The 26,578-nt window shown below is 37.9% G+C and overlaps 1 protein-coding gene across 2 annotated transcripts in view; it reads left to right on the forward strand.

Moving 5' to 3' along the window:
• ANO4 (anoctamin 4) overlaps positions 1-26,578 on the forward strand; it is a 395,702-nt gene that overhangs the window by 303,180 nt on the left and 65,944 nt on the right. For both annotated transcript variants that reach the window (XM_042947503.1, XM_042947504.1), the window contains 2 exons: positions 21,501-21,583; positions 24,392-24,532. In XM_042947503.1, coding sequence (XP_042803437.1) covers positions 21,501-21,583; positions 24,392-24,532 — 224 coding nt within the window. The remainder of the gene's footprint in view (positions 1-21,500; positions 21,584-24,391; positions 24,533-26,578) is intronic.

Genomic DNA, 26,578 nt, shown 5'->3' on the forward strand with positions numbered 1-26,578 from the left:
TAGTTGACAACTTACTGCTTAAATCTTGGATGGTTCCCAGAAATGTAATCATTTGAGAAGAAGAATGACTTACCCCAGGTGTTTCTTGGTAGATGCTCTTTGCAAAAATCTGGAATGGCCAATAGTAACAGCTATAGTAATAGCACACACTTGTTGGTTTCCTATGTGCTGGACACCATTCTAAGCATTGTACAGTATCCTCTAAGTTAATTTTTATAGCAGCATTTGAGGAAGGTATTGTTATTATCCTCATGTGATAGATGAGGGAACTGGGGTAGTAGCTAGAAAGTGGCAAACCCAGGAGTTAAACGGGGCACTCTTAGCTTCTACAGTCTATTGCTAGATAGACTACTATTTGTAGCCCTGTTTGCTTCTGCTTCAGAGATATAAACTTTATGATAAAGGACTGTTAACCTCATCCCAAGCCCCATTTATACTGCTTTGAGACAGTGATGTTCCATAAAAGTGTGTCACTTCTAATGGAGCTCAGCTTAGTGGTGTCAGGCTTATCCTTTATGACTGACAAGTTACATTTAAGAAAACAAATGCACTTTATTTTTGGGAAACTGCTAGATGCAGAGATGCTGAGAATAGATATAAGTGGTTTACAAGACCTGTAAAGGATGGGGCTGATGTGTTTATTTTGTTGCCCTTTGCTTTGTGTGTTCAGGACAGAAACAATAGGGCTCCATTTAGAATCATTCTGCAGCAGCTGGGAAGGGCCTTTGTGTGGGGTCAAAAAGCTTTACAGAACCCCACTACCTTTGTGAGTGGGGCCCCACTACTTTGTGAGGCAGGGCCTCCCGGGGACCCTCGAGGTACACTGTGAGCCTACAGCTCTGGGCTTGAACCACAGTGTCGCTCTTTCCTCAGTGCTCATTTTTGTGCAGAAAGATTGAAGAAACAGAACAATTATGGCCTAAATTAGCTTCTCTCCCTAGGGGGGAAAATGAGTCACTAGGGAACTAGATGTTGGCAGAGACTTGTCAGGAAGCAGATTATATTTCTCTTTTCTTCATTTTTGGGTTTTTTTAAATCATTTTTCTTTTTTTTCTTTTTACTTTCATTGCCAAAAATTTATTTGCCCTCAGTAAATAATCAAATCAAGGCCCTCAATGTTCTCCAAAACAGAAAACCGGGATTGTGGTTATTTTAATGGAAATTCAAAGATTCTTTAAATGCTTCTGTCAAAAATTTGTTAGTAAAGTATGTCTCATTTTTAAAATAAATTTTATAATAATTTCTTTTTATTTGTAGGTATTTACAGCAATTTTATCTTTATAGTCTTACCTATATGTCCAACAAAAAAAATAGTGGTTGCATTTTCAAAAAAATGGTATACATTTACTAAATACCTATTAGGTGTGTAGGTATAATCACCTATGACACCATCAATTTCTCATAACCCACCAGAAAGAAATTACGGCTCCAGTTTTATAGATGAACATATTGAGGTTCAGAGAGGTTATGCAACTTGCCCAAGATTACCCAGTAATTGCTAAGTGGTGGAGTCTAGATTTTAAACCAGATCTGGTCTGCCTATTTCAAGTCATTCCAAAGTTTGTATATCATGTCATGTACCTTTGATAGGATATATTAAGATTTCATTACTCACCAGACAATGCACTCTCACTATCACTTGACAATGGGAGTACAAAAATGAGTAAAATGTGATCTCAGCTGTCAAAAATTTCATAGTGTATTGAGATTGGTAATTACACAGTTTACAATCGGACAATGAGGGTCCATGCTGCCAACTTCCTGAAGCAAAATGGAAGCGCAGAGAAGGTTTTATACAAAAGGAGATCCTGAAACCAAGTCTTAAATTTGCCAGGCAAAGGAGAGGGGTTGGAGGGAGGTATAGAAAACATTCTGAACTGAGAACAGTGTGGGCAAAGCTCTGAAAAGTGAGGATGTTCAGTGTGATAGGAACATATAGTATGTATTGGTTTCCTAGAGTGCTGTAACAAAGTGCCACAAACTGGATGGCTTAAAACAACAGAAATTTATTCTCTCACTGTTCTGCAGGCTCAAAGTAAAAAATTAAGGTATAAAAAGAGTCATTTCTTTTCGAGGGCTCTGAGGGGGCATCTGTCCCATGTATTTCTCCTAAATTCTTGTGACAGCCAGCAATCCTTGACACTCCTTGGTTTGTAGATGCATCACTTGAATCTCTGTCTCCATTTTCACCTGTATTCTCCCTGTGTCTCTGTGTCTTCACAGGGCAGTCTTCTTATAAGGACACTAAAATGCATTGGATTAAGAGCCTACCCTACTCCAGTATGATTTCATCTTAACTAGTTAGTCTGCAGTTACCTTATTTCCAAATAAGGTCACATTTTGAGGTTAAAACATCAACATCTCTTTTATGAAAGGCACAATTCAACCCCTAACAGACAGTATGTTGGGGGCTGAGGTTTACTTATTGTAGGACATTTGTGCTGCAACAGGGAACCATGACTTCACCCTATAGGCAACAGAAGGCCAACTGAAGTTATAAACTGGAGAGTGATGTCATCAGTTGTATTTGGGAAGTAACCCTGGCAACAGCATGGGATGAGTGAAAGTGGGGACCAGTAGGTAGCAGGTAGGCCACTTAGAAAGCTGTTCCAGTGTTCAGTCAAAATATTATGCAGAATTGGTCTTTAGAAAAGATCTAAATTACAGAGTAAAAACCTTATACATAAATGTGTTTTCCTAGTTTTAGTTATGTATGATATGCAAAATAAATACCCAATGATAGAAGAATGAATTACAAAATTATAAGCAGCCACTAAAAACTAGTCTTTCAAAGTAGGTAATAGAGCACAAAGATTATATTTTAAAAACTGGTAAATATATATTAAGTATACAGATAAATGTGATTTCAGGTATATTAAATACTAATGAAAACAAATTATGTCATAATAGTAATGGTGATTTTCTCCATGTGATGGGATTATGAGAAGTTTTTGTCAGCTTTTATTTAGGTATAATTTACATAAAATCTAGCAGTTTTATTTTGTTTTTTTAAATATTGATCAGACATTTCATGTTTCTTTTTTTTTTAAGTTTATTTATTTATTTTTGAGAAAGATCAAAAGAGTGGGGGAGGAGCAAAGAGAGAGAGAGAGAGAGAGAGGGAGAGAGAGAATCCCAAGCAGGCTCCATGCTGTCAGCACAGAGCCCAACATGGGGCCCAAACCCACAAACTATGTGATCACAACCTGAGCAGATATCAAGAGTCAGACACAATAGACCCAGCCACCCAGGCACCGCCCCCCCCCCAGCAATTTTAAGTGTACAATTTGACAAGTTATGTCAAATGTATATAGTAACCATCACCATAATGATGATATAGAACATTTTCATCCTCCAGAAAGTTTCCTCATGACTTTGCGTTGAGACCCTTGGCAACCTCTAACCTGCTTTCTACCACTGTACTTTCACCTGTTTTACAATCTCATGCAAATAGAATCATTCACAATTTAGCATTTTGTGTCTGGCTTTGTTCATTAAGCTTAATGTGATTGAAATTAGTTTATGTAACAACATGTCAGCATAAGTAGTTTGTTCTTTTATTTGACATTTATTTTATAGTTGGAAATAGGTACCTTTTGACCACATTCACCCATTTCCCCCAGCCCCAGCCGCCACCTCACCACACTCTGGTCTCTGTCTCTCTGAGCTTAGAGGTTCTGTTTGTTTGTTTGTTTGTCTGTGTTTAGACTCTATGTATAAATGAGATCATAAACTTATTTAAATGAAAATTCAAAGGTTCTTTATGTGGTTCTGTCAGGGAGAGTGATGCCTCCATAACTGTTCCTTCTCAAGATTGCTTTGACTATTTAGGGTCTAGTTTGGTTCCATAAAATTTTAGGATTGCTTTTTCTGTTTTTGTGAAAAAATGCCATTGGAATTTTGATATGAATTGCACTGAATCTGTAGGTTATGGGTATTTTAACAATATTAATATTCTTCCAATCCAAGGGCACAGAATATCTTTCCATTTAATTGTATCTTATTCAATTTATTTCATCAATGTCTTATAGTTTTCAGTGTATAAGTCTTTCAAACTCCTTGGATATATGTATTTCTAGATATTTTATTCTTTTTGATGCAATTATGTATTATATAAATTTTTTATGTTTCTTTTTTTGTGTCCTGAAACTTTACTGAATTTGTTTATTAATGGTTTTTGGTTAACAGTTGTTTTACTGGAGTCTTTAGGGTTTTCTATACATTACATCATGTTATCTGCAAGTAGTGACAGTTTTACTTCTTCCTTTTTAATTTGGATGCCTCTTATTTCTCTTTCTTGCGTAACTGCTGTGGCTAAGACTTCCAGTACTGTGTTGATAAAAGTGGTGAGAGTAGGCATCCTTGTCTTGTTCCTGGTGTTAGAGGAAAAGCTTACAGCTTTTCCCCACTGAGCGTAATGTTAGTTGTAGGCTTGTCATACATGACCTTTAATATGTTGAGGTGCATTCCCTTTATACCCACTTTGTTGAGAATTTTTGTCATAAATTGATATTGAATTTTTTCAGATGCTTTCTCTGTGTCTATTGAGAGGATCATATGATTTGTATCATTCATTTTGTTAATGTGGTCTATCATGTTGACTGATTTATGGATGTTGAACCTCCTTGCATCCCTGGAATAAATCCCACTTGATCCTAGTGAATGATCATTTTAGTGTCACACTGAATTTAATTTTCTAATATGTATATTTTTTTACTTTTTCTATTTAAGTTTTTATTTAAATTCCAGTTACTTAACATATAGTGTAATATCAGTTTCAGGAGTAGAATTTAGGGATTCATCACTAACATATATAACACCAGTGGTTTGCTAATCATTAAAACCTTGGATTGCGAGTAACTTGTTCTGCGAGTGCTCCACAAGACAAGCAAGCATTTCTAACAAATTTTAACTTGATAAATGAGCGAGGTGTTGCAATACAAATAGTACGTGATGCGGAACATCACATGATCACAACTGAATCAATGGTTATTGAACTTTGCGTTGAAATACAGGTGCTTTGGATTACAAGCTTGTTTCCAGAACAAATGTATTTTGTTGAGGACTTTTGCATCTGTATTTATCAGGATATTGGCCTTTTGTTGTGGCATCCTTGTCTGGTTTTGGTATCATAATAATTCTAGCCTCACAAAATGAATTTAGAAATGGTACCTCCTCTTCTATTTTTGGAAGAATTTTGAGAAGGAGTAGTATTCTTCTTTAGATATCTGGTAGAATTCTGTCTAGTCCTTGGCTTTTGTTTGTTGGAATATGTGTACTTTAATGGCAATAACACACTGTCTTGATTATTATACCATAGTAAGCCGTGAAGTGTTATTCTTTTTAAAAATTGTTCTGGCTATATTAGGGACTGTGCATTTCCATTTATATTTTAGAATCAACTTGTCGGTTACTGCCAGAAAAGATGCTGATAGTTTGACTGTGGTGGAGTTGAATCAAAGGATCATTTTGGGAAGGTTGAAAAACTCAGTATCAAATATGTCTGTCTGTGAACATTATTTATTTAAATGATCTGTAATTTCTCTGCAATTTTGTACTGTTTTCAATGTGCAGTTTGGGATATTTTGTTAAATTTATCCCTATGTATTTAATATTTTTTTATTTTTTATAGTTTCATTTCTATAATGTTAATTTCCAGTTGTTCATTGCTACTCTGTAGAAATACAGTTGACTTTTGTATATTTATCTCATATCCTATGACCTTTCTAAACTCACTTGTAAAGCTACTGACTTTTTTGTAGATTCCTTAGGATTTTCAATATAGATGATTATGATATTTATAAATAAATACAATTTTGTTTCTTCTTTTCAAACCCATATGGGTTTCATTTTTTCTTGCCATATTACTGTGACAGAATAACGTTAGATAAAAGTTGTGATATCAGACACCCTTTCTTTGTTCTGTGTTGGGGGAAAAGCATTAAGTGTTATACTATTAAGTATGCTAGAAAATATAAGTTTTTGTAAATACCCTTTGTCAAGCTGAAGAATTTTATCATGAATGGGTATTGAGTTTTGTTAAAAGTTGTCATCTGTATTAATAAGATAATCCTTTTTTTAATGTTTTTAATGTTTATTTATTTTTGAGAGAGAGAGAGACACACACACACAGCATGAGCAGGGGAGGGGCAGAGAGAGAGAGGGGGACACAGAATCTGCAACAGGCTCCAGGCTCTGGGCTGTCAGCACAGAGCCTGATGAGGGGCTTGAACTCATGAGCCTTTGAGCCATGAGACAATGAAGCCTGAGCAGAAGTTGGCCGCTTAACTGACTGAGCCACCCAGATGCCCCAATAATTCTGTTTCTTAAAAGGTAGTTAATATGTTCATTAAATTGATTCACTTTCAAAACCTACAATGATATTGAATTCCTAGCATAAACCCATTTTATTGTATATATAGTTGACTCTTGACAGTGTGGAGATTAGGTTTACCAACCTCCATGCAGTTGAAAATCTTTCACTCCCCAAAAACTTTACTAATAGCTACTGTTGATTGGAAGCTTTACCAATAACAGAAACATACATAATTTTGTATGTTACATGTGTTATATACTGTATTCTTACAATAATGTAAGCTAGAGAAAGAAAACATTATTTAAAAATCATAAGGAAATGAGGTGCCTGGGTGGCTCAGTTGGTTAAGCCTCCAACTTCAGCCCAGGTCATGATCTCACGGTTCGTGAGTTTGGACCCCACATCGGGCTCTGTGCTGACAGCTCAGAGCCTGGAGCCTGCTTCGGATTCTGTGTCTCCCTCCTTCTCTGCCTCTCCCCTGCTTGCACTCTGTCTCTCTCTCAAAAATAAATAAACATTAAAAAAATTTATTTTCAAATAAAAAAATCATAAGCAATAGGAAAAAAATTTAGAGTACTGTATGGTATTCAAAAAAAAATGCCATGTATAAGTGAACCCACACAGTTCAAATCCGTATTGTTCAAGGGTCAACTGTATTATCTTTTTTTCTATATTGCTGTATTTGATTTGCTAAAATATTTTTAAGATTTTTGCATCTATTTTCGTAAGTGTTGTCTTTAATTTTCTTCCAGTGTATTTTTTAGTTTTGAGGTAATGTTGGCCTCAAAGAGTGAATTAAGAAGTATCCTTTCTTCTGTTTGTGGAGAGGGTTATATAAAAATGATATTACTTCTTATATGTTTGATAGAATTCACCAGTAAAGCCACTTGGGCCTAGAGTTTTCTTTGCAGGAAAATGTTTAATAAAAACGTAATCTCCTCAACAGATAGAGAGCTCTTTAGATTATCTACTTCTTCCTGTCTTCAGGGACTCTGTAATTTTATCTAAGCTTGCAAATTTATTGGCATAAATGTGTTCATAATAATTTCTTACATTTTACCTTCAGTAGGATCTTTTGTGATACATTTTGTTCATTCCTGAAATTGTAGTTCATGTCTTTTTTGTTTTCCTGTTCATTCTGTGTAGAAGTTTATCAATTATATTCATCTTTTAATGAACCTTTTCAATGTTAGTGATGTCTTTATATTGTTTTTATGTTTTTTAATTTATGCTGTTATCTTACGTTTCTCATGCTTACTTTGGGTTTAGTTTCCTCTTCTTTTTTAATTTCTTAAGGTGATTGCCTAGTTTGTTGATGTAAGACCTTTCTTCTTTTCAAATATAAGAGTTTAATGCTATAAATTTCCTCTAAGTACTGCTTTAGTTGCATCCTCCACATTGTATTTTCATTTTTCGTGAATTAAGAATATTTTCTAATTTCCCTTCTGACTTTCTCTTTGATCCATGAGTTATATAGATGTATATTGTTTACTTACCAAATATTTGGGAAATTTTCTAGGTATCTGCTTGCTATTGATTTCTAGTTTAATTAAGAGAACATATTTTGTATTATCTAAATCCTTCTACATTTACTGAGATTTGTTTTATAGCCCACAGTATAGTATCTCAGCAAATGTCCCCTGCACATTTGAAAAGACTACATATTATGCTGTTGTTAAGTTGTACATTCTGTAAGTTTCGTTTGGGTCCACTTGGGTGATTAGTCTTGTTTTAGTCTTCTACATTTATACTAATTCTAAATTTATTTGTGGATTTATCTAGTTTGCCTCTCAGTTATATCAGATTTTGTTTCATGTATTTTAAATATAGGATTTTTATGTTTACTTGAAGCCCCGTAGTCATTATGAAATTTCCCTCATTATTCCTGATAGTATTTCTTATTTTCAAGTATACTTTGGTATTAATATTGCCATTCTAGGCTTTCTTAAATTGAGTTTGTATGGTATATTTTTATTTTCTTTACATTTACCTATCTCTGTCTTTATATTTGCAGTGTTATTTTTATAGACAGGTCTTACTCAAAAATCTTCACTCATATGAGGACTTTAAGAGACAAAACAGATGAACATAAGGGAAGGGAAAAAAATAATATAAAAACAGGGAGGGGGACAAAACAGAAGAGACTCATAAATATGGAGAATAAACTGAGGGTTACTAGAGGGGTTGTGGGAGGGGGAATGGGCTAAATGGGTAAGGGGCTTTAAGGAATCTACTCCTGAAATCATTGTTGCACTATATGCTAACTAATTTGGATGTAAATTTTAAAAAATAAAAAATCAAATCAAATATAGACAGGTCTTACTTTTTATCCAATCCAATAATCTCAGCTTTTTCGTTAGAGTTTTAATGCCATTTACATTTAATATAATTATCAATACATTTAGTTTAAATATGCCTTCTTTTTATTTGATTTATATGTGTTTAATGAGCCTTTGTTTTATTTTCTTTTTCTCTCCTTTTTAATTAATTAGATATTTTCATGATTTAGTTTTGTCTCTGTTGATTTATTAGCTATACTTGTTTTAATCTTATAATGGTTATTCAAGGATTTATAATATACACCTTTAATTTATAGCAGCCTACTTTCAAATAGTATAATGCTATTTCACATGTGGTATAAGAACTGTAAAAAGGTATACTTTACCTTTTATTTTCTGTCCCTTGTTTATTGCTATATATTTTACTTCTATTTTTGTCCTACATCTTATTGCTATTCTTGTTATATTTTTTTCTTCTACATATTATAAACCTCTTGATACATTGTTATTATTTTTGCTTTCAGCAGGTAGTTATTAAAGATATTGAAATGAGGAAAAAATTCTATTTACCCATATAGTTATTTGGTTTTTTTATTATTTTTTGTTTTGAGAGAGAGAGAGAGAGTGGGAGAGGGACAGAGAGAGAGGGAGACAGAGAATCTCAAGCAGGCTCCATGCTATCAGCATGGAGCCTGATGCAGGGCTCAGTTTCACACACCATGAGATCATAACCTCAGCCAAATTCATGAGTAGGACACTTAACCAGCTGAGCCACCCAGGAGCCCCTACTTGTTTTATGTGATCTTCCTATGTTTGTATCAATCCAGATTTCCATCTGGTGTCATTTCCTTCTGCTTGAAGAACTTCCTTTAAAGTTTCTTATAATGCAAGGCTGTTAGTAATGAATTTTCTCTGATTTTTAAGGTCTAAAAATATCTTTGCTTCATTTTAACTTTTTAAAGATATTTTGCTGGATGTAAAATTCTAAGTTGAAAGGGTTTTCTTTTTACCTTTAAATACATTAGAGCACATGTTCTCAATTAGGAGTTATTTTTGCCTCTCAAGAGACATTAGACAATGTGCAGACACATTTTTGGTTGTCACAACTGACAGAAGGGAGTGCTACTGGCATTTTGATCTAATGCATAGAGGCCAGGGATGCTGCTAAACATCATACAATGCACAGAACAACAATCCCCACCCTCAAGGAGGAATTAAATGTTCTAAGACATCGTTGATGTTGAGTTTGAGAAACACTGCTAAATTTATAATCTTTCTTTTTCTGAAGTCACATGGCCTATTTGAGTTTCTTTTGGAAAGTCATCTGACACTTCTATCTCAGCATTCTCATCTACAAGTGAAGATTAAAGTACCACTAACATATGGAATGTTTTGATGTAGAATAATGACTTATATTTTCAAAACAGTTGACACAATGTCAGTTGTGTCCAGATTGAAAAACATTGCCTTAAGGGATGCCTTTCCATCGTATGAAGGCTTGCATAGTCTTTTATAAGATGTCGCTGACATTCTTTTTTTTTTTTTTTCTATAAAAGATTTTCCTCCTTTGTATCTGCTTTAAAGATTTTTATTTTTTATTCTCAGGAATTTTATTGAGATGTGTTTTGGTGTCATTTTCTTTGTCTTTCTTATAATTAGGGTTCATTTAATTTGGATCAGTAATTTTGTAATTTTTATCAAATTTTTAAATTTTTCCAGAATCATATTGTCACAGTCTCCGATTATGTGAATGTATGCTAGACCACTCAATACTGTCCTACAGGTCACTTAATGCCTTGTTCACATATTCCAGTCTTTTTTAGTCTTTGTGTTGTCTATACTTTTTGGATTGTTCCTATTGGTTTGTCTTAAGGTTCACTGAATCTTCTGAACGGTCTAATCTGTTAATTCTATCCAGTGTATTTTTCTTTCCATAACTTAGATTGTCCATCCCATATCTCAGTCAGTTGGGTCTTTGTATGCCTGGTATTAGTCTCCTCATTGTGTTCATGTTTTCATCTCCCTTCTTGACAAAGTATACTTATAACAGTTGTTTTATCATCTTTGTTCTATCATTTCTGTCAGTTCTGGGCTGTTTCCCTGGGATTGATTGAATATTCTCCTGCTTATAGGTTTTATTTTCCTGCTTATTTGTATGTCTGGTAAAATTTTTTAAATGTTCATTTATTTTTGAGAGAGAGAGAGAAGGGAAGGAGGGGGTAGAGAGAATATGTGAGTGGGTGAGGGGGAGAGGGAGAGAGACAGAAAATCCCAAGCAGGCTCCACATTGATGGGATAATGCCGGGCTACAACTCATGAACCATGAGATCATGACCTGAGCCAAAATCAAGGAGTCAGACTTTTAACCAACTGAGCCACCCAGGCACCCCTGTCTGGTGGTTTTACTAAATACTGAGAAGTGTTGAATTTTGTTTTTTTGTTGTGTTTCCTTAGCGTTGGACTTTATTCAGGTATGTAGTTAACTTACTTGCATCCCAGTTAGATTCTCTTGAGATTTGTTTTTAGCTTGTTAGGATAGATCCAGAGACCCACTACTAGGAGACAGCCTTTATGAGGCCTCTCATAAAATTCTATGTGTTGCAACATCTCTGTACTCTGACTAGTGAGATGGTAAACTTCTTTTAGCCCTCTGTGAATTCTGAGGATTCTTTATCTACCAACAAGCCACCTCATGTAGTTTCACCCCATGCATGTCAAGAGCAGAAGGGACTTCATTGCTGATACCTTGATCTTTCTTTCAATATTAGCTCCTTTCTCTCTGGTACTGTGTCCCACAAACTCATGCCACTTCACTTTCCCCACTCTAATCTCTCAAGCTCAGTAATACCACTAGGCTTTGTTTGGGTTCCTCCACCTGAAAATGGCCTCCAAACAATGAGCTGGTGCCATCCTAAAGCTTACCTCAGTTATTTTTCTCTCAGAGATCACAGTGCTGCACTATCTGCTGTCCAGTGCTGAAAAAAGTTGTTTCTTATATTGAAGCAGTTAGTCCGATGGGTAGAAACAAAAAATCGCAGTCACCTGTAGCTTGATGGCTTTTTATAGAAGGGAAGCATACACTCAGGCAGGGCCTCAGAGAATTTTGGTTACTTTGGAAACCTGCCATTATCCATGGTGTCTCCTCATTTTTACCAGTTCAGAAACACTGTTGGAATACCCAGAGCTAATTGCACTTGGACAAACAGACACCTCTTATAAACTCTGCAAGCACTAGTACATTATCCAGGATATGAAAATGCAAGTATATTATAGAGAGTATTATTTTATAATGACCATCTAGAGCATTTTCTTCCTGTATCAGGATACTTAGGAAGCTAGATTAATCATTATATGGTGTTTGAGCTTGGAAATCAGTGCAGCTGGCAAAATCCCTGGCACATCAAAAGAGTGCAATTAATAACTGTTAAATGAATGGAAGAGGGACACAAGAACTATTTTTTTCTGCTGAATTAGTCATCTTTATTCCATTTCAAAAAACACCCCTAGAGACTGGTTTATGTCAGGACACCCTTCTAATATCCTTCATTAGATCAAACTCTGCAAAATTTATATTCTTAGACCCTTGTTTTTCTTAACTTACAGGTTGACTATCTGGATACATTGACTTTCTCCAGAAAGGTTCTAATACCAATAATTAAACTTCAACTTCTTAAAATATAGTCACATTCCTGTTTTTCCTGGATCCTGAGATTAACCTTATCTTGTATGTTGGGGAGTTTCACAAATTCTCTAGTCACTTGTTTACATTCACTTGCATTATTATTGCCAATGACCCACCTCAGATGTTGCAAATTAGCAACCAATAAAAATACTCTGGTCGTCACCAATTTTAAAAATATACAAATTAAGTATTACTTTGAAACTGAGATAGTTCACATGAAGAAACTTTGTGGCCAGATCCTCAAACTTTTGAAAAATTTGAAAATCTAGCCACAGTGTAGTCAATGGAAACTGAAGAACACCTACCACTTCATATGGTGCACACACACTCCAACTGGTCTCATTCCCTACCACTCCCAATTGTGTGGTTTACTCTTGTAGGTTTTGTAATGATCTGGTCATTTTAGCATTTGAGTTTGTGACTCCTCACTAAGCTCATTCAATATGTGTAGATTTTACGAGTTAAGTTCTCAGGAGATGACCTCATTCCTCTACTTCTAAGTTCTTGGGAAGCATCCTTGTAACTCCTCTGTACCTTCTCCAAATGAACATTCTCAAAAAGTTATAAAGGACAGAGATAATTAAATCTGTTAGTATTATCCATTTCACTTTTTAAAAAGAAGGAAGTTAGAATTTGGAGAAAAATGACTATGTGTATGAAGGAAGTTCATTCTAATTTCCTAGGAAGAGAATCACGTTAACCAGTTTTCTGAAAATGCTTTGCGTCATCAGACAGAAGGTCGCTTTTCTGAAATAAAAATAATTCTTTCCTTTCCCTATCTACTGCCAGTTTTATTGCTGACCACAGTTCATTTCTTGTTTTTATACAAATATATAATAATCTTTTGACAAGTTAAGGAAGGAAGTTAGACTCTAGGATGTTTAAGCCCTTGTTTTTCTCAAAAAGATAAGTAAACATGCCTTTATAATTATATTGTGGCATTAGACACAATTCTCCTCTGGACTTCCAGGGTAGAAATTTTCAAAATGAAGAATCAAATTATGCCTCTGAATACCTGTTATGTTACCAAAGGGCAAATACTGGTAGCATGTATCCCTAGAAGCTTTGGGAATAAATGTGGGTTTTTTCAGGTCTACAGAAGAAAAGAATAGATCTACAGGAAGGATAGAGATTAATGCCAGGCTCTCACAGTAAAGCTATAACCCGAGGTATGGTACTTTGGTTTTTATAACTGTTTCAGCAAAGTGATCCTATGGTTTCAGCAAAGTGATTTCTTTTTGGCTCTTCTTGATTTAATAGAAATTAGAAGTCCCAGATTAGACTGTGACCTTCTAGCTAACGGACCAGATAGCACCCCTGGCTCTTACCCTAAATGTCAGTTGCTCCTAATCATTGTGATAGCCCAAATAACCCTGCTATGGGTTGAATTGTGTTCTCCAAAAAGATATATTTAAGTCCTAGCCCCCAGCACCTGTGCAAATGACTTTACTTGGAAATAGGGTCTTTGAAGACATAATCAAGTTAAGATAAGGCCATAATGGATTCCCAGTATGACTGGTGTCTTTACAAGAAGAGAAAATGTAAAGACAGACACAGGGTAGAATGCCATATGAAGACAGGCAGGGATATTAGAACAGTGCCTTCACAAGCCAAGGGATGCCAAAGATTACCCAGGCGCTAAGAAGAGAGGCATAGAAGATGCTCTCCCTCAGAGTCTCCAGTAGGAACTAACCCTGACAACACCTGATTTTGGACTTCTAACCTCTAGAACTGTAACAGAATAAATTTGCTGTTTTAAGCTCCCCCCCCCCAAAAAAAAAAGGCATATTAGGGCCAAATCCCAGTTCTGTCTTTTACTAGCCATGTGACTCCTCTTCAACCTCAGATTTCCTATTCATAGGATGATGAAAATAATACTAACCTGGACAGACTTTTTAGAAAATAAAACATAGTACCTAACATGTAATAAATTTTTACTGTACAGTGACTAAATAGTATAGTATTTCAACCCTGTTATGGAACCCAAGGTATGCAGCTTAAAGGAGAGATTTTCCTGCATAAGACTCTCTAAATCCCTTAAGAAGGTGACAAAAAATAGAAACTCAGTGGGTTTTTTCTTCCTATTTGCAAAATGTTTACCATGGTTATACTTTCAAAAAAAAAAAAAAAAAAACCTGTATCAGGATGACTAAAGTTAATTGCCAAAATACACAAAAAAACAAAACCTAGATGTTTAATAGAACCCATGCACATGAAGCTCAACCAGGTGTTTCTGGTTGTCAGCCTTCTATGTGGTCATTTAAGTACCCAGGTTCCTTTTATTTTGTGGCTCTATCCTGGTTGGGATCCTTAGAGTCCTCTCCATTCATCCCTCAAAAGGAGTAAAGAAACATAGAGATGATAAACTTACTTCCTAATTATTTAGTCCCAAGCTGACATATGTCACTTCTACTTCCTTTCCATTTTCCAAAACTTGGCTACATCTAACTGTAATAAAGGCCAGGAAATGTAATCTAACTATGCCTAGAAAGATAAGAAATGGTTCTTGGTAAATGCATAGAAGTCTGCCACAAATTGATTTGAAATTGATAACAAGTATTCTATTTAAAGAAATGATCATAACATGGCCCACAGAACACTGTTACATCCTTTTTGTGTCCTTTATGAGCTCATGTGACAACCTTCTCAACTGTGTACAATTCCGAGCCAATGGTGTTCTGCTATATGAACACAAACCTACCTGAACACTAACCTTGACCCTACTGGTACTTAAAAGGCAGAAGTCTCAGATTTTTCTAATGTGTCAACTAATGTTGTGAGAAGATTGTTATTTGGGATTGATGTTAATACCTCAGATGAGTTTCATTTGTGGGTAGGTTAGATAGTAGTACAGAGTATTACAAAGTAGAAAAGGGAGAGAAAAGAGCATGCAAAAGTCTGTCTTATAACTAAAACTAATAAAGCTTTAGATATTGTGGCTTGATACTGCCCCTACCTAAAATCTGTAAGGGAAGTAACTCATAAGTTTTTTTTTTCATCTTTGTGCTTCATGCAATGTCAGTGATTAAATGGGAGAAGCATGCCAGGCTGGCAGATAGCTCTACGTGGTCACTCAGGGACTCATAGTCCTACAAACAAGTTGTTGGTCATCCTCCAGGCCTTGGCATCATTTGCATGGTCTCAGCTGAGTCTCTTGGGTTCCACCTATCCAAAAGGGTAAAGAGAATATCTTAAGATATCGACAGGCAAGTGACATACATCACATTACTTCTGTTCACACTCCACCAGTGAGAAGTGTTCTCTGGCCATATCTAACAGCAAGGACATCTGGGAAATACAATATAATGGGCAGCCATGACATCAGCAGCAGTCCTTTTACTGTGGAACAAGGCAAGAATGCGTCTTAGAGGACAATAGGTAGTCTTTGCCACAGGGTCCATGCAACCAAATAGTGAGAGTGCTAATTAGACCAGAATGATATTATATTTCAAGGCAAAAGAGAAACAGAAAAGTTTCAACTTTTCATCTTAGGAAGTTATTATTTATTTAACGGACACTGATGTATAAAAACACTCACAAGATATAGTTGCATATTTTTCAAACATATACCATAATGCCTTAAAGGTTTAGACAAATAAGAGTAATTTGCCATATTATTCTCATTTTCATGACAACATGTCAACTGTACATTTACTGTGCCTCTGTGGGTTTAGTTACTGTGATGAACCCTGGGGATATAAAGATAAAGACAGCAAAGATTTAGCCCTTATTCTCAAGAAGCCCACAAGCTAGTGGTAGAAACTATCCAATTTTTCTATTGTTTTTTAAGTGGTGAATCCTGTGCTCAGCACTGACCCAGAGTTATCTGCACAACTCAGCATGGGTTTAGAGAAGGTTCAAAGGGAGTGGTTGCAGAACACATAGGGACAAATCTGGAAGCAAGAGTAGGAGTTGGCTAAGTAGACTCAAATAGGGAAGAACATTATAAGCTGAAGAAATAGTGTGGGCAAAGCTAAGAAGGTTATGCAATAGCTCAGGTGTGAAAACTGCTGGTGAGTTAGCCTGCAGTCTAGGGTGCAAGTTAGGGCAGAGAGAGTTAGGCACAGGCAGGGTCATTAGGAGCCTTGCATCCTGGGCCTCTGTAGTTGGTGTGGCTCCTTGACACCCAGGAAAACTGGTCATACCTTGTTTTAGAAAAACCATTATCTCCATAGAAAGATAGATAGGAATCTAAGGAGTTCAAATGCTAGAAGTAAAGTTAAGCCTTCTGATGCTTTGAAAAAAAAAAAGGAGATATTTTTAGACCAAATTTTTATAGGAAGGATTCCGTATAGCAGAGTTTTAAGTGTTTTGAGGATCAACCCATAAAATAAATAATACTTCTTTTTTTTTCAATATATGAAATTTATTGTCAAATTGGTTTCCATACAACACCCAGTGCTCATCCCAAAAGGTGCCCTCCTCAATACCCATCACCCACCCTCCCCTCCCTCCCACCCCCCATCAATCCTCAGTTCTCAGTTTTTAAGAGTCTCTTATGCTTTGGCTCTCTCCCACTCTAACCTCTTTTTTTTTGTTCCTTCCCCTCCCCCATGGGTTTCTATTAAGTTTCTCAGGATCCACATAAGAGTGAAAACATATGGTATCTGTCTTTCTCTGTATGGCTTATTCACTTAGCATCACACTCTCCAGTTCCATCCACGTTGCTACAAAGGGCCATAGTTCATTCTTTCTCATTGCCCTGTAGTACTCCATTGTGTATATAAACCACAATTTCTTTATCCATTCATCAGTTGATGGCCATTTAGGCTCTTTCCATAATTTGGCTATTGTTGAGAGTGCTGCTATAAACATTGGGGTACAAGTGCCCCTAAGCATCAGTACTCCTGTATCCCTTGGGTAAATTCCTAGCAGTGCTATTGCTGGGTCATAGGGTAGGTCTATTTTTAATTTTCTGAGGAACCTCCACACTGCTTTCCAGAGCGGCTGCACCAATTTGCATTCCCACCAACAGTGCAAGAGGGTTCCCGTTTCTCCACAGTGGAGTGTTAAAGTCCCCTGCAATTACCACATTCTTATCAATAAGGTTGCTTTTGTTTATGAGTAATTGTTTTATATATTTGGGGGCTCCCGTATTCGGCGCATAGACATTTATAACAGCTCTTCCTGATGGATAGACCCTGTAATTATTATATAATGCCCTTCTTCATCTCTTGTTACAGTCTTTAATTTAAAGTCTAGTTTGTCTGATATAAGTATGGCTACCCCAGCTTTCTTTTGGCTTCCAGTAGCATGATAAATAGTTCTCCATCCCCTCACTCTCAATCTAAAGGTGTCCTCAGGTCTAAAATGAGTCTCTTGTAGACAGCAAATAGATGGGTCTTGTTTTTTTTATCCATTCTGATACCCTGTGTCTTTTGGTTGGTGCATTTAGTCCATTTACATTCAGTGTTATTATAGAAAGATATGGGTTTAGAGTCATTGTGATATCCATAGGTTTCATGCTTGTAGCGATGTCTCTGGTACTTTGTCTCACAGGATTCCCCTTAGGATCTCTTGTAGGCCTGGTTTAGTGGTGACGAATTCCTTCAGTTTTTGTTTGTTTGGGAAGACCTTTATCTCTCCTTCTATTCTAAATGACAGACTTGCTGGAGAAAGGATTCTCGGCTGCATATTTTTTCTGTTCATCACCTTGAAGATCTCCTGCCATGCCTTTCTGGCCTGCCAAGTTTCAAAAGAGAGATCAGTCACGAGTCTTATAGGTCTCCCTTTATATGTTAGGGCACGTTTATCCCTTGCTGCTTTCAGAATTTTCTCTTTATCCTTGTTTTGCCAGTTTCACTATGATATGTCATGCAGAAGATCAATTCAAGTTACGTCTGACGGGAGTTCTCTGTGCCTCTTGGATTTCAATGCCTTTTTCCTTCCCCAGTTCAGGGAAGTTCTCAGCTATTATTTCTTCAAGTACACCTTCAGCACCTTTCCCTCTCTCTTCCTCCTCTGGGATACCAATTATGCGTACATTATTTCTTTTTAGCGTATCACTTAGTTCTCTAATTTTCCCCTCATACTCCTGGACTTTTTTATCTCCCTTTTTCTCAGCTTCCTCTTTTTCCATAATTTTATCTTCTAGTTCACCTATTCTCTCCTCTGCCTCTTCAATCCGAGCCGTGGTCGTTTCCATTTTATTTTGCATGTCGTTTAAAGTGTTTTTCAGCTCCTCGTGACTGTTCCTTAGTCCCTTGATCTCTGTAGCAAGAGATTCTCTGCTGTCCTCTATACTGTTTTCAAGCCCAGTGATTAATTTTATGACTATTTTTCTAAATTCACTTTCTGTTATATTATTTAAATCCTTTTTGATCAGTTCATTAGCTGTTGTTATTTCCTGGAGATTCTTTTGAGGGGAATTCTTCCGTTTGGTCATTTTGGATAGTCCCTGGAGTGGTGTGGACCTGCAGGGCACTTCCCCTGTGCTGTGGTGTATAACTGGAGTTGGTGGGCGGAGTCGCAGTCAGCCCTGATGGCTGCCCCCAGCCCACAGCTGGGCCCACAGTCAGACTGGTGTGTGCCTTCTCTTCCCCCTCCTAGGGGCGGGATTCACTGTGGGGTGGCGTGGCCCGTCTGGGCTACTTGTACACTGCCGGGCTTGTGGTGCTGGGGATCTGGTGTATTAGCTGGGGTGGGTAGGCAAGGTGCACGGGGGGTGGAGGGGCAGGCTTAGCTCGCTTCTCCTTAGGTGATCCACTTCAGGATGGGCCCTGTGGCAGCAGGAGGGAGTCAGACCCGCTGCCGGAGGGGTGGCTCCGCAGAAGCACAGAGTTGGGTGTTGTGCAGAGCAAGCAAGATCCCTGGCAGGAACCGGTTCCCTTTGGGATTTTGGCTGGGGGATGGGCGAGGGAGATGGCGCTGGCGAGTGCCTTTGTTCCCCGCCAAACTGAGCTCTGTCCTCCGGGGCTCAGCAACTCTCCCTCCCTTTGTCCTCCAGCCTTCCCTCTTTCCGAGCAGAGCTGTTAACTTATGACCTCCCAGATGCTAAGTCCCGCTTGCTGTCGGAACACACTCTGTCTGGCCTCTCCGCTTTTGCAAGCCAGACTCGGGGGCTCTGCTTGGCCAGTGTGCAGCCCCTCTGCCCTGGCTCCCTCCCGCCAGTCCGTGGAGCGTGCACCGCTTCTCTGCCCTTCCTACCCTCTTCCGTGGGCCTCTCGTCTGCGCTTGGCTCCGGAGACTCCGTTCTGCTAGTCTTCTGGTGGTTTTCTGGGTTATTTAGGCAGGTGTAGGTGGAATCTAAGTGATGAGCAGGATGCGCGGTGAACCCAGCGTCCTCCTATGCCGCCATCTTCCGGCGATCCTCCAAGAAATAATAACTTCTTAATCAAACATATAGTACTGAGTGCTATAGTAGTATAAGACAAAAGAGATATATTAACAACAAGCCAGCTTCAAAGGAGACAAAGAGGAAAATGTGAACTCCGATGTAGGGCAGCATATAACTGGAGACAATCAAAGTACATTGGGCTCCTAGGGCTGTGAGTATTTAGACAAAGCGATTTAAATCATGGAATAGTAAGGGTATGGGATTTAAAAAAAAGGGGGGGAGGTTATGAAATTGAAGCTTTTCCCTGAAGGAGACAACCTAATATTCAATTATATCATAGTTCATGGTAAGAAGTTCTTCCTCAGATGCAGATTCCTCAGATGCAGAAGCAGATTCTTCCCCAGATTCATTTTCACACAAAAACGCAAAAGATTGGCAATTGTGCAAGCAACTAACTTCTTCTCATCCTCCCAAGTTCTAGAATGGAAGGGAGGAGAGGATTATTAGCCACAAAAGGGAATTCCTTGTTAGAGTTTCTCTCTCCTCCATGCAGAGTTCAGCACGTACTGGGGGGAAGAAAGGTGGTGGAATATTTCTGACAGCCACTGGTTTGTCTTAGAAGTCAGTTCCTCTGGGTGAGAACCACAGATGCGTTGGTAGGTTTTGGTGAGAGTAGCAACAGCCAGGAAGACAGATTGGATATGTATCCTGTGGCCTTAGGCTTTTCAGAATGGTCCCCCATCAAGCCTCTCTGAGGCCACAGAATACAGTCCTGACTTTTAATGAAGAATAACCACATATTCAAGGACTGGCTGCTTTTTCTCTTCAAGACCAGGGGACACTCCGGAGACAAAAAAAAGAGATAAAGTCTTTAGCCAGTGCCATTTGCTTGAGAGTCCAGAGGACCTAATAAAAGAATTGTCCCAGGGACCCCATGCAAAGACAAGATAATTTGGTAAGGCAGAACAAGTGTAGAGAAAATAGTTAACGTAACAGGCCTGCTTTAGAAAATCCTGCTCACCAGCTTGGCTCTTGGCCCTTGCCTCTGTAATTCTTAAGTACACAGCAAGGCGAGAGAGAGAGATCTACCAATTCTGTGTCCTGGGTGTCTCTGTAATATCCTTAGTTGCATTCATCCTCAAAGTTTGAGTGTGTGTGTGTGTGTGTGTGTGTGTGTGTGTGTGTGTGTCCTATCATTTAGCTTATGACTTCCAAGGCAGCAAGATTATGCCTTGATTAATTTTCTCTCCTGTCATTGTATAATGCTCAATAATTGATTTTGGCAGATAATTTTTAACTGAATTGAGTAGAAAGTTACTTTGGCTGAATGAGGATAACCTCCAGATTTCCCTGGGTGGAAAGGCCAGCTACCCCACACCTCGTTGAAAAAGGTTCTTAGAATTTGCACACTTTTTCCTTTAATGTGACAACCAAGAAATAGTTTGGAGAAAAAGGGTAAAAGAGCTTCTTTGATTATAACAGCAAAATACATTTTACATAGCTATTGTGGTGAGGACGATTTGGCAGACAAGAAATCACTGCCAGTCAAATCCATGTGAACTGCTAAGTTTTATTTTTGCTTTTATGCCCCTACCTGCTCCTCACTTTTAAAAATAAATACTCTTGTCAATAAGAGAGATGCTGGTAACCTAGTTTTCTGTATTCTTGTATACCAGGAGCTTTGTCATTCTAATAAGTCTGTTCTGCCTCAACTTGGAAATCAGCTTAATATAATTCTAAATGAAATAGCTAATTTTTCATTATGTTTGACACAAACGTAGTAATTCTCAGAAGTGGTCCTTGTTAAATGGGGGTTAGCTAGAAATTCTGATATTCAAGGATGCTTACACAAACAACTGTCATTCTCTGCAATGACTTCATTATTCGGTGACAGTTAACAGCATTGTTTTATTCAAAAACGTCTTTGTCTTTCTCTGCTCGTTCCAGCAACAGTTTTCCTGGAGTTTTGGAAAAGAAGGCGAGCAGTAATTGCTTATGACTGGGATTTGATAGACTGGGAAGAAGAGGAGGTTTGTATTATTTACCTCAGAATTTTTCAAAAAGCCAATCAACAAACACACAGTCCCCCTGAGTATATCACTCTATGCTGACAGAAGTCAGGTTTCTTCACAAAGCATTTCAATACCTGTCTTTGCAAAAAACTTCAGGTAGTATAAAAACTAGCAGAATTTAAAAGAAAAAAAAGACACGGTGCCTGGATGCCTCAGTTGGTTAACCATCTGACTCGTAGTTTTGGCTCAGGTCATGATCTCACAGTTTGTGAGTTCAAGCCCTGCATCGGGCTCCAAGCGGACAGCATGGAGCCTGCTTGGGATTCTTTCTCTCTTCCTCTCTCTCTCTCTCTCTCTCTGCCCCTCCCCCCTCACTTTCAAAATAAATAAATAAACTGACAGAAAGAAAGAAAGAAAGAAAGAAAAAGAAAGAAAGAAAGAAAGAAAGAAAGAAAGAAAGAAAGAAAGAAAGAAAAAACATTTTGATTGCAAAGCATCACTTGTAGGTAGAGACATCAAAATAATTAGTAGTAAGATTTGTTTAGTTTTCTTAAACAGTATCCATTTTCTTTACTTCAGCAGAGAGTATTAGTTTTACAACTCTAGGTACATGGAAGCAACCCTCATAAGAGAACTCCAAGGAAATGTTTCTCTGAGCTCTCCAGAGCCCTGCACAGTGCCCAGAGCTGCACAGACTCAGAAGTATGACCTCAAGTTGGTGAACACTGAGCAGAAACCACTCCTCAAGAGGCCTCATTGGTAGAAGCGGCTAAATGCCTCTTATTCTAGCCTGTCATGCTCAGATTGCTGTGCAGAAAAGCCCCAGCTTGCTACATGACTTCATGGATAACCCAGGGTAACCATTTGCTGGGGCTGCCATAACAAAGTACCACACACTGAGTGGCTTAAACAACAGAAATTTAGGTGCTCACATTTCTGGAAGCTAGAAGTCTGAAATCAAAGCATTGACAGAGTTGATTTCTTCTGAGGGCTGTGGGGGAGGGATCTGTTGCAAGCTCCTCTCCTTGGCTTGTAGATGGCCATGTACTCCCTATGTCTTCACATAGTCCTCTCTCTGTGCATGTCTGTGTCTAAAATTTTTTTTTATAAAGAACCAGTCCTATTGGATTAGGGGGCCACTCTTCACTTGACCTTAATTACCTCCGTAAGAACTCTGTCCAAATACAGTCACAATCGGAGGTACTGCAAATTATGGCTTCAACAAATGAATTTGCAGGGGTTGGGAGCAGAGACACAATTTAGCCCATAAAACCCAGAGACACAGGTCTGGCTCAGTGATTGGCCTCAGCCTCTGGATAATTAACTGGATAACAGTGACTCTTAGATGACACAGCCTTATAAACTCAGAGTTTCCCAAAGAAGCAGAAGATTCTAGGTCTGTTCTGTTTATATCCTCAAGTGTAACTGCCTAAAATAAGTAAAAGAAGGCAGAACCTATTTATCATTGTATCTCCCCCTGTCCTTCCCCATTACCTGCCCCTGAGTGAAGGCCAGCCTTGGGCTTATTCTGCAGCAGGAGCAAGGCTGCCCTTCCTCCTACACAGGCAGGCTACTGCCAAACTCTGCCCAGTATCCATAACCACTCTTCAGTCAGCTCCTTCTTCACTTTCTGTCTCTCCCTCCATCGGAGTCTTGAGCATTTCTTTCTGGATTAACTCAATCTCCATTTTATCAGACTTGCCACTCATTTTCCCTCCTCTTGCAAGACATTCAAATAGAACAGGTACTTAATTAACTGGACCACTTCAGGATACCCTCTTGCTGATTTCCTGTTTCTAATCCCATAATTGCTTTTTAGTCAGAAGCTTTTCACATTAGATGGGTCTCAACTAAATAAAACAAAGCCTCAGCTTGATTTCGAATTAGAGTTGCCTTGATTTTAGCTGGATTTGAAAGATGTTTACCTGCTATTCAATACCAATTAATACATTTAAAATCTACTGATTAAAGGTGAATGACTCTTATAGGAGCTTATTAAAAGGTAGATTCACCATGTTTTGGGCTGCCTCAATTGAAAAAAAAAATTTTAAGATTTTTAAGTAATCTCTATACCCGATGTGGGGCTCAAACTTACAACACCGAGTTCAAGAGTTGCATGATCCACCAACTGAGCCAGCCAGGAGCCCCCCCCCCCCAAAAAAATGTTTTTGTAATTGTAGGAGGAAACTAAAAATTATATTGCCATTATAACTCACAACATGGATTGTGGACACTTTGGTGTTAAGAAATTTTCTTTGTCCTGTGTCTGTCTCATTCCCTGGTAATAAAAGTAAAAGCTTAATAGTTATTTCATACTACTAGGGACAAAGAGAAATGGTCCCTTTTCTCATTCTGTTTGTTTCTTCTAGCACAGCTTAATATGGTAACAGAGGCACTTAACTATTAGTCTAAATTATACTGCCTTGGGGAACCTGGGTAGCTCAGTCAGTTAAGCTTCCAGCTCTTAATCTTGGCTCAGGTCCTGATCTCATGGTTCATGAGATTGAGTCCCCATGGAGCCTGCTTGGTATTCTCTCTCTTCCTCTCTCTCTGCCCCTCCCCTACTCACATGCACACTGTCTCTCTCAAATAAACTTTAAAAAAATAAAATAAATTACACTGCCTTGATGATAATAAGTCTAGATCATCATCCTTTAGATTTTCTTCAAGTGGCCAATTTCCAAACATTTAAACCTGGGTCTCTGAGCTCACCTCACTGATTGATTAGTGTGGTAGCTGTTGATTCAGTTTTACAGTAGAATAAAAAAGTTTTTTATTGTGTGCATATCTCTCCATTGCATAAAAATATGTCTGTTTGTTCTTTAGGAAGAAATACGGCCCCAGTTTGAAGCCAAGTACTCCAAGAAAGAGCGGATGAATCCCATTTCGGGAAAGCCAGAACCCTATCAGGCATTTGCAGATAAATGCAGCCGACTTATCGTTTCTGCATCTGGGATATTTTTTATGGTTCAAAATTTTTCTACAAAACTCTTTGTTTCATAAAGTACAAACCTATAGCGTGGTAACAACAATAATCATAGCAGGCCTTTGCATAATTCCACAAAACATTTTTACACATTCTTGCTGTGTAATACAGTGACTCCGTGAGGTGGTTGGAGATGGTACTGCTGTCCCCAAGTCACAGATGGAGCAACTGAGACTCCAGAAGGTGAAGGGCTTGTTCAGAGTCAGCCAGTAAATAACCCAGAGCTCCAGTTCTTTCTGCTCGCCTCCCTATTCCATGCCGAAAGGAAGTAAATTTGAGATAGGACCTGCAGCAGTGTTGGTCAGGCTTTTTGCTTGTCGTTCCTGCGTAAGAAATACATTATCTGTCATGACCCAGTATATTCTGTGCCAGTAGATGTATAGAACTAGAGTAACTGAAACAATGCTCACCTTTGCAATATGCAGTGAACACTGATTTTTCGTTTGTTTTACTATGGTCTTTTTTTTTAAATACCAGCTATAACCCCCTAAAATTGATTTCCAGATTCACTAATGGTTCTGTCAATTTGAAAAACACTAACTTGAACCTGCATTGTTGACTTTTCCTAAAAAGAAGTCATTCAGTAATCAGCTTCGACCCTGTTAATTACTGAACAAAACTTACTCATATTTTCCAAAATGTCATTTTAGAACAGTAAGGGGTTATTACGATTCTCCTCTCCTCTTTTCAAATAGTAAGTGTGTAAGTAAGTATCATAGATCATTATATCAGGAAGAACAAGATGACAGCAAATCTAGACACTTGACCCCCTTTTAGCCGGAAATAAACTGGGAAGATGAAAGGGTAGGCAGCATGCCCAGGAATCTCTTGGCTCAGACCAAGATTCAGATCCATATCTTTCTACAGACACTGCTCTGTAAGCAGTTGTGCCTGCCTTGCCTTCCATAAGCAAAGTCATATTTACCGTCTTGTTTTTTAAGTTTCTTATAAGATCTATAGATGTAGAGTAAGGACTCAGACCTGACTTCTGACTGAGTCCAACAAGCTCTCCATTCCACCACATTGCGACCCTTGTCTGAAAGTCAATGTAGATTTCACCTATCTTCCCATCCATAGCTCGAGGATTAAGATGTGGGCAGTTGTTGTTGTATTTTGGCCAGTTGCAGCTAAGGTTCATGCCCCAGCTTTTAGAGCATGTCACCTATAGGAAGCCAAAATAAGTTTTAGTAAAACAGAGGAATGCTTTTATAAAGAAAGCAGTCTGTAACTCAGCAACGTCCATCCTGAGTCCCAGCTTAAAGTTTTAATAACTAAGTAGGTTAAGGTCTTTAATATATTGAATCACCTAATGAAAGACAAAAAACTTTTTGGAATCTCAGATTCCCAGTAGATAGAAGACATGTCATATTTTTCTCAAATAGAATGAAATCTTCAGAGAAAGATTCCTCATTTCAGTGTTTATAAATGATTAATAAAAGATTATGTACCTATCACGTAGTTGGTGTATTCAGCAACAAATAGCTGAACACTTACTGTGCACCTGTAATTAAGTTAAGGTGCCATGGAAACCGTGGTATGAAAAACAGATGCCATACCTGCCCTAATGGAAATTACAGTGGCTCCCCCCCCCCACCCCTTTATCTGCAGTTTTGCTTTCTAGGGTTTTAGTTACCTACAGTCAACCCCAGGCCAGAAGCAGATAATCCTTCTCCTGACTTATCTTCAAAAGGTCAATAGTAGCCTAACAGTATGTTATAATGCCCACATCATTCACCTCACTTCATCTCATCACACAGGCATTTTATCATCTCACATCACCACAAGAAGAGTATAATACAATAAGATATTTTGAGGGAGAGAAACATTTATATAGCCTTTATTACAGTATATTATTATTTTATCATTAGTTACTGTTAATCTCTTACTGTGCCTAATTTGTGAATTAAACTTTCTCATAGGTATGTGTGTATAGGAAAAAACATAATATATACAGGATTCCATACTGTCTGAAGTATCAAGCATTCACTGGGGGTCTTGGAAATATCCCCCACAGACAAGGGGGGGTA

The sequence above is a fragment of the Panthera leo genome, chromosome B4, assembly GCF_018350215.1.
Source record: "Panthera leo isolate Ple1 chromosome B4, P.leo_Ple1_pat1.1, whole genome shotgun sequence".
NCBI classification, from domain to species: domain Eukaryota; kingdom Metazoa; phylum Chordata; class Mammalia; order Carnivora; family Felidae; genus Panthera; species Panthera leo.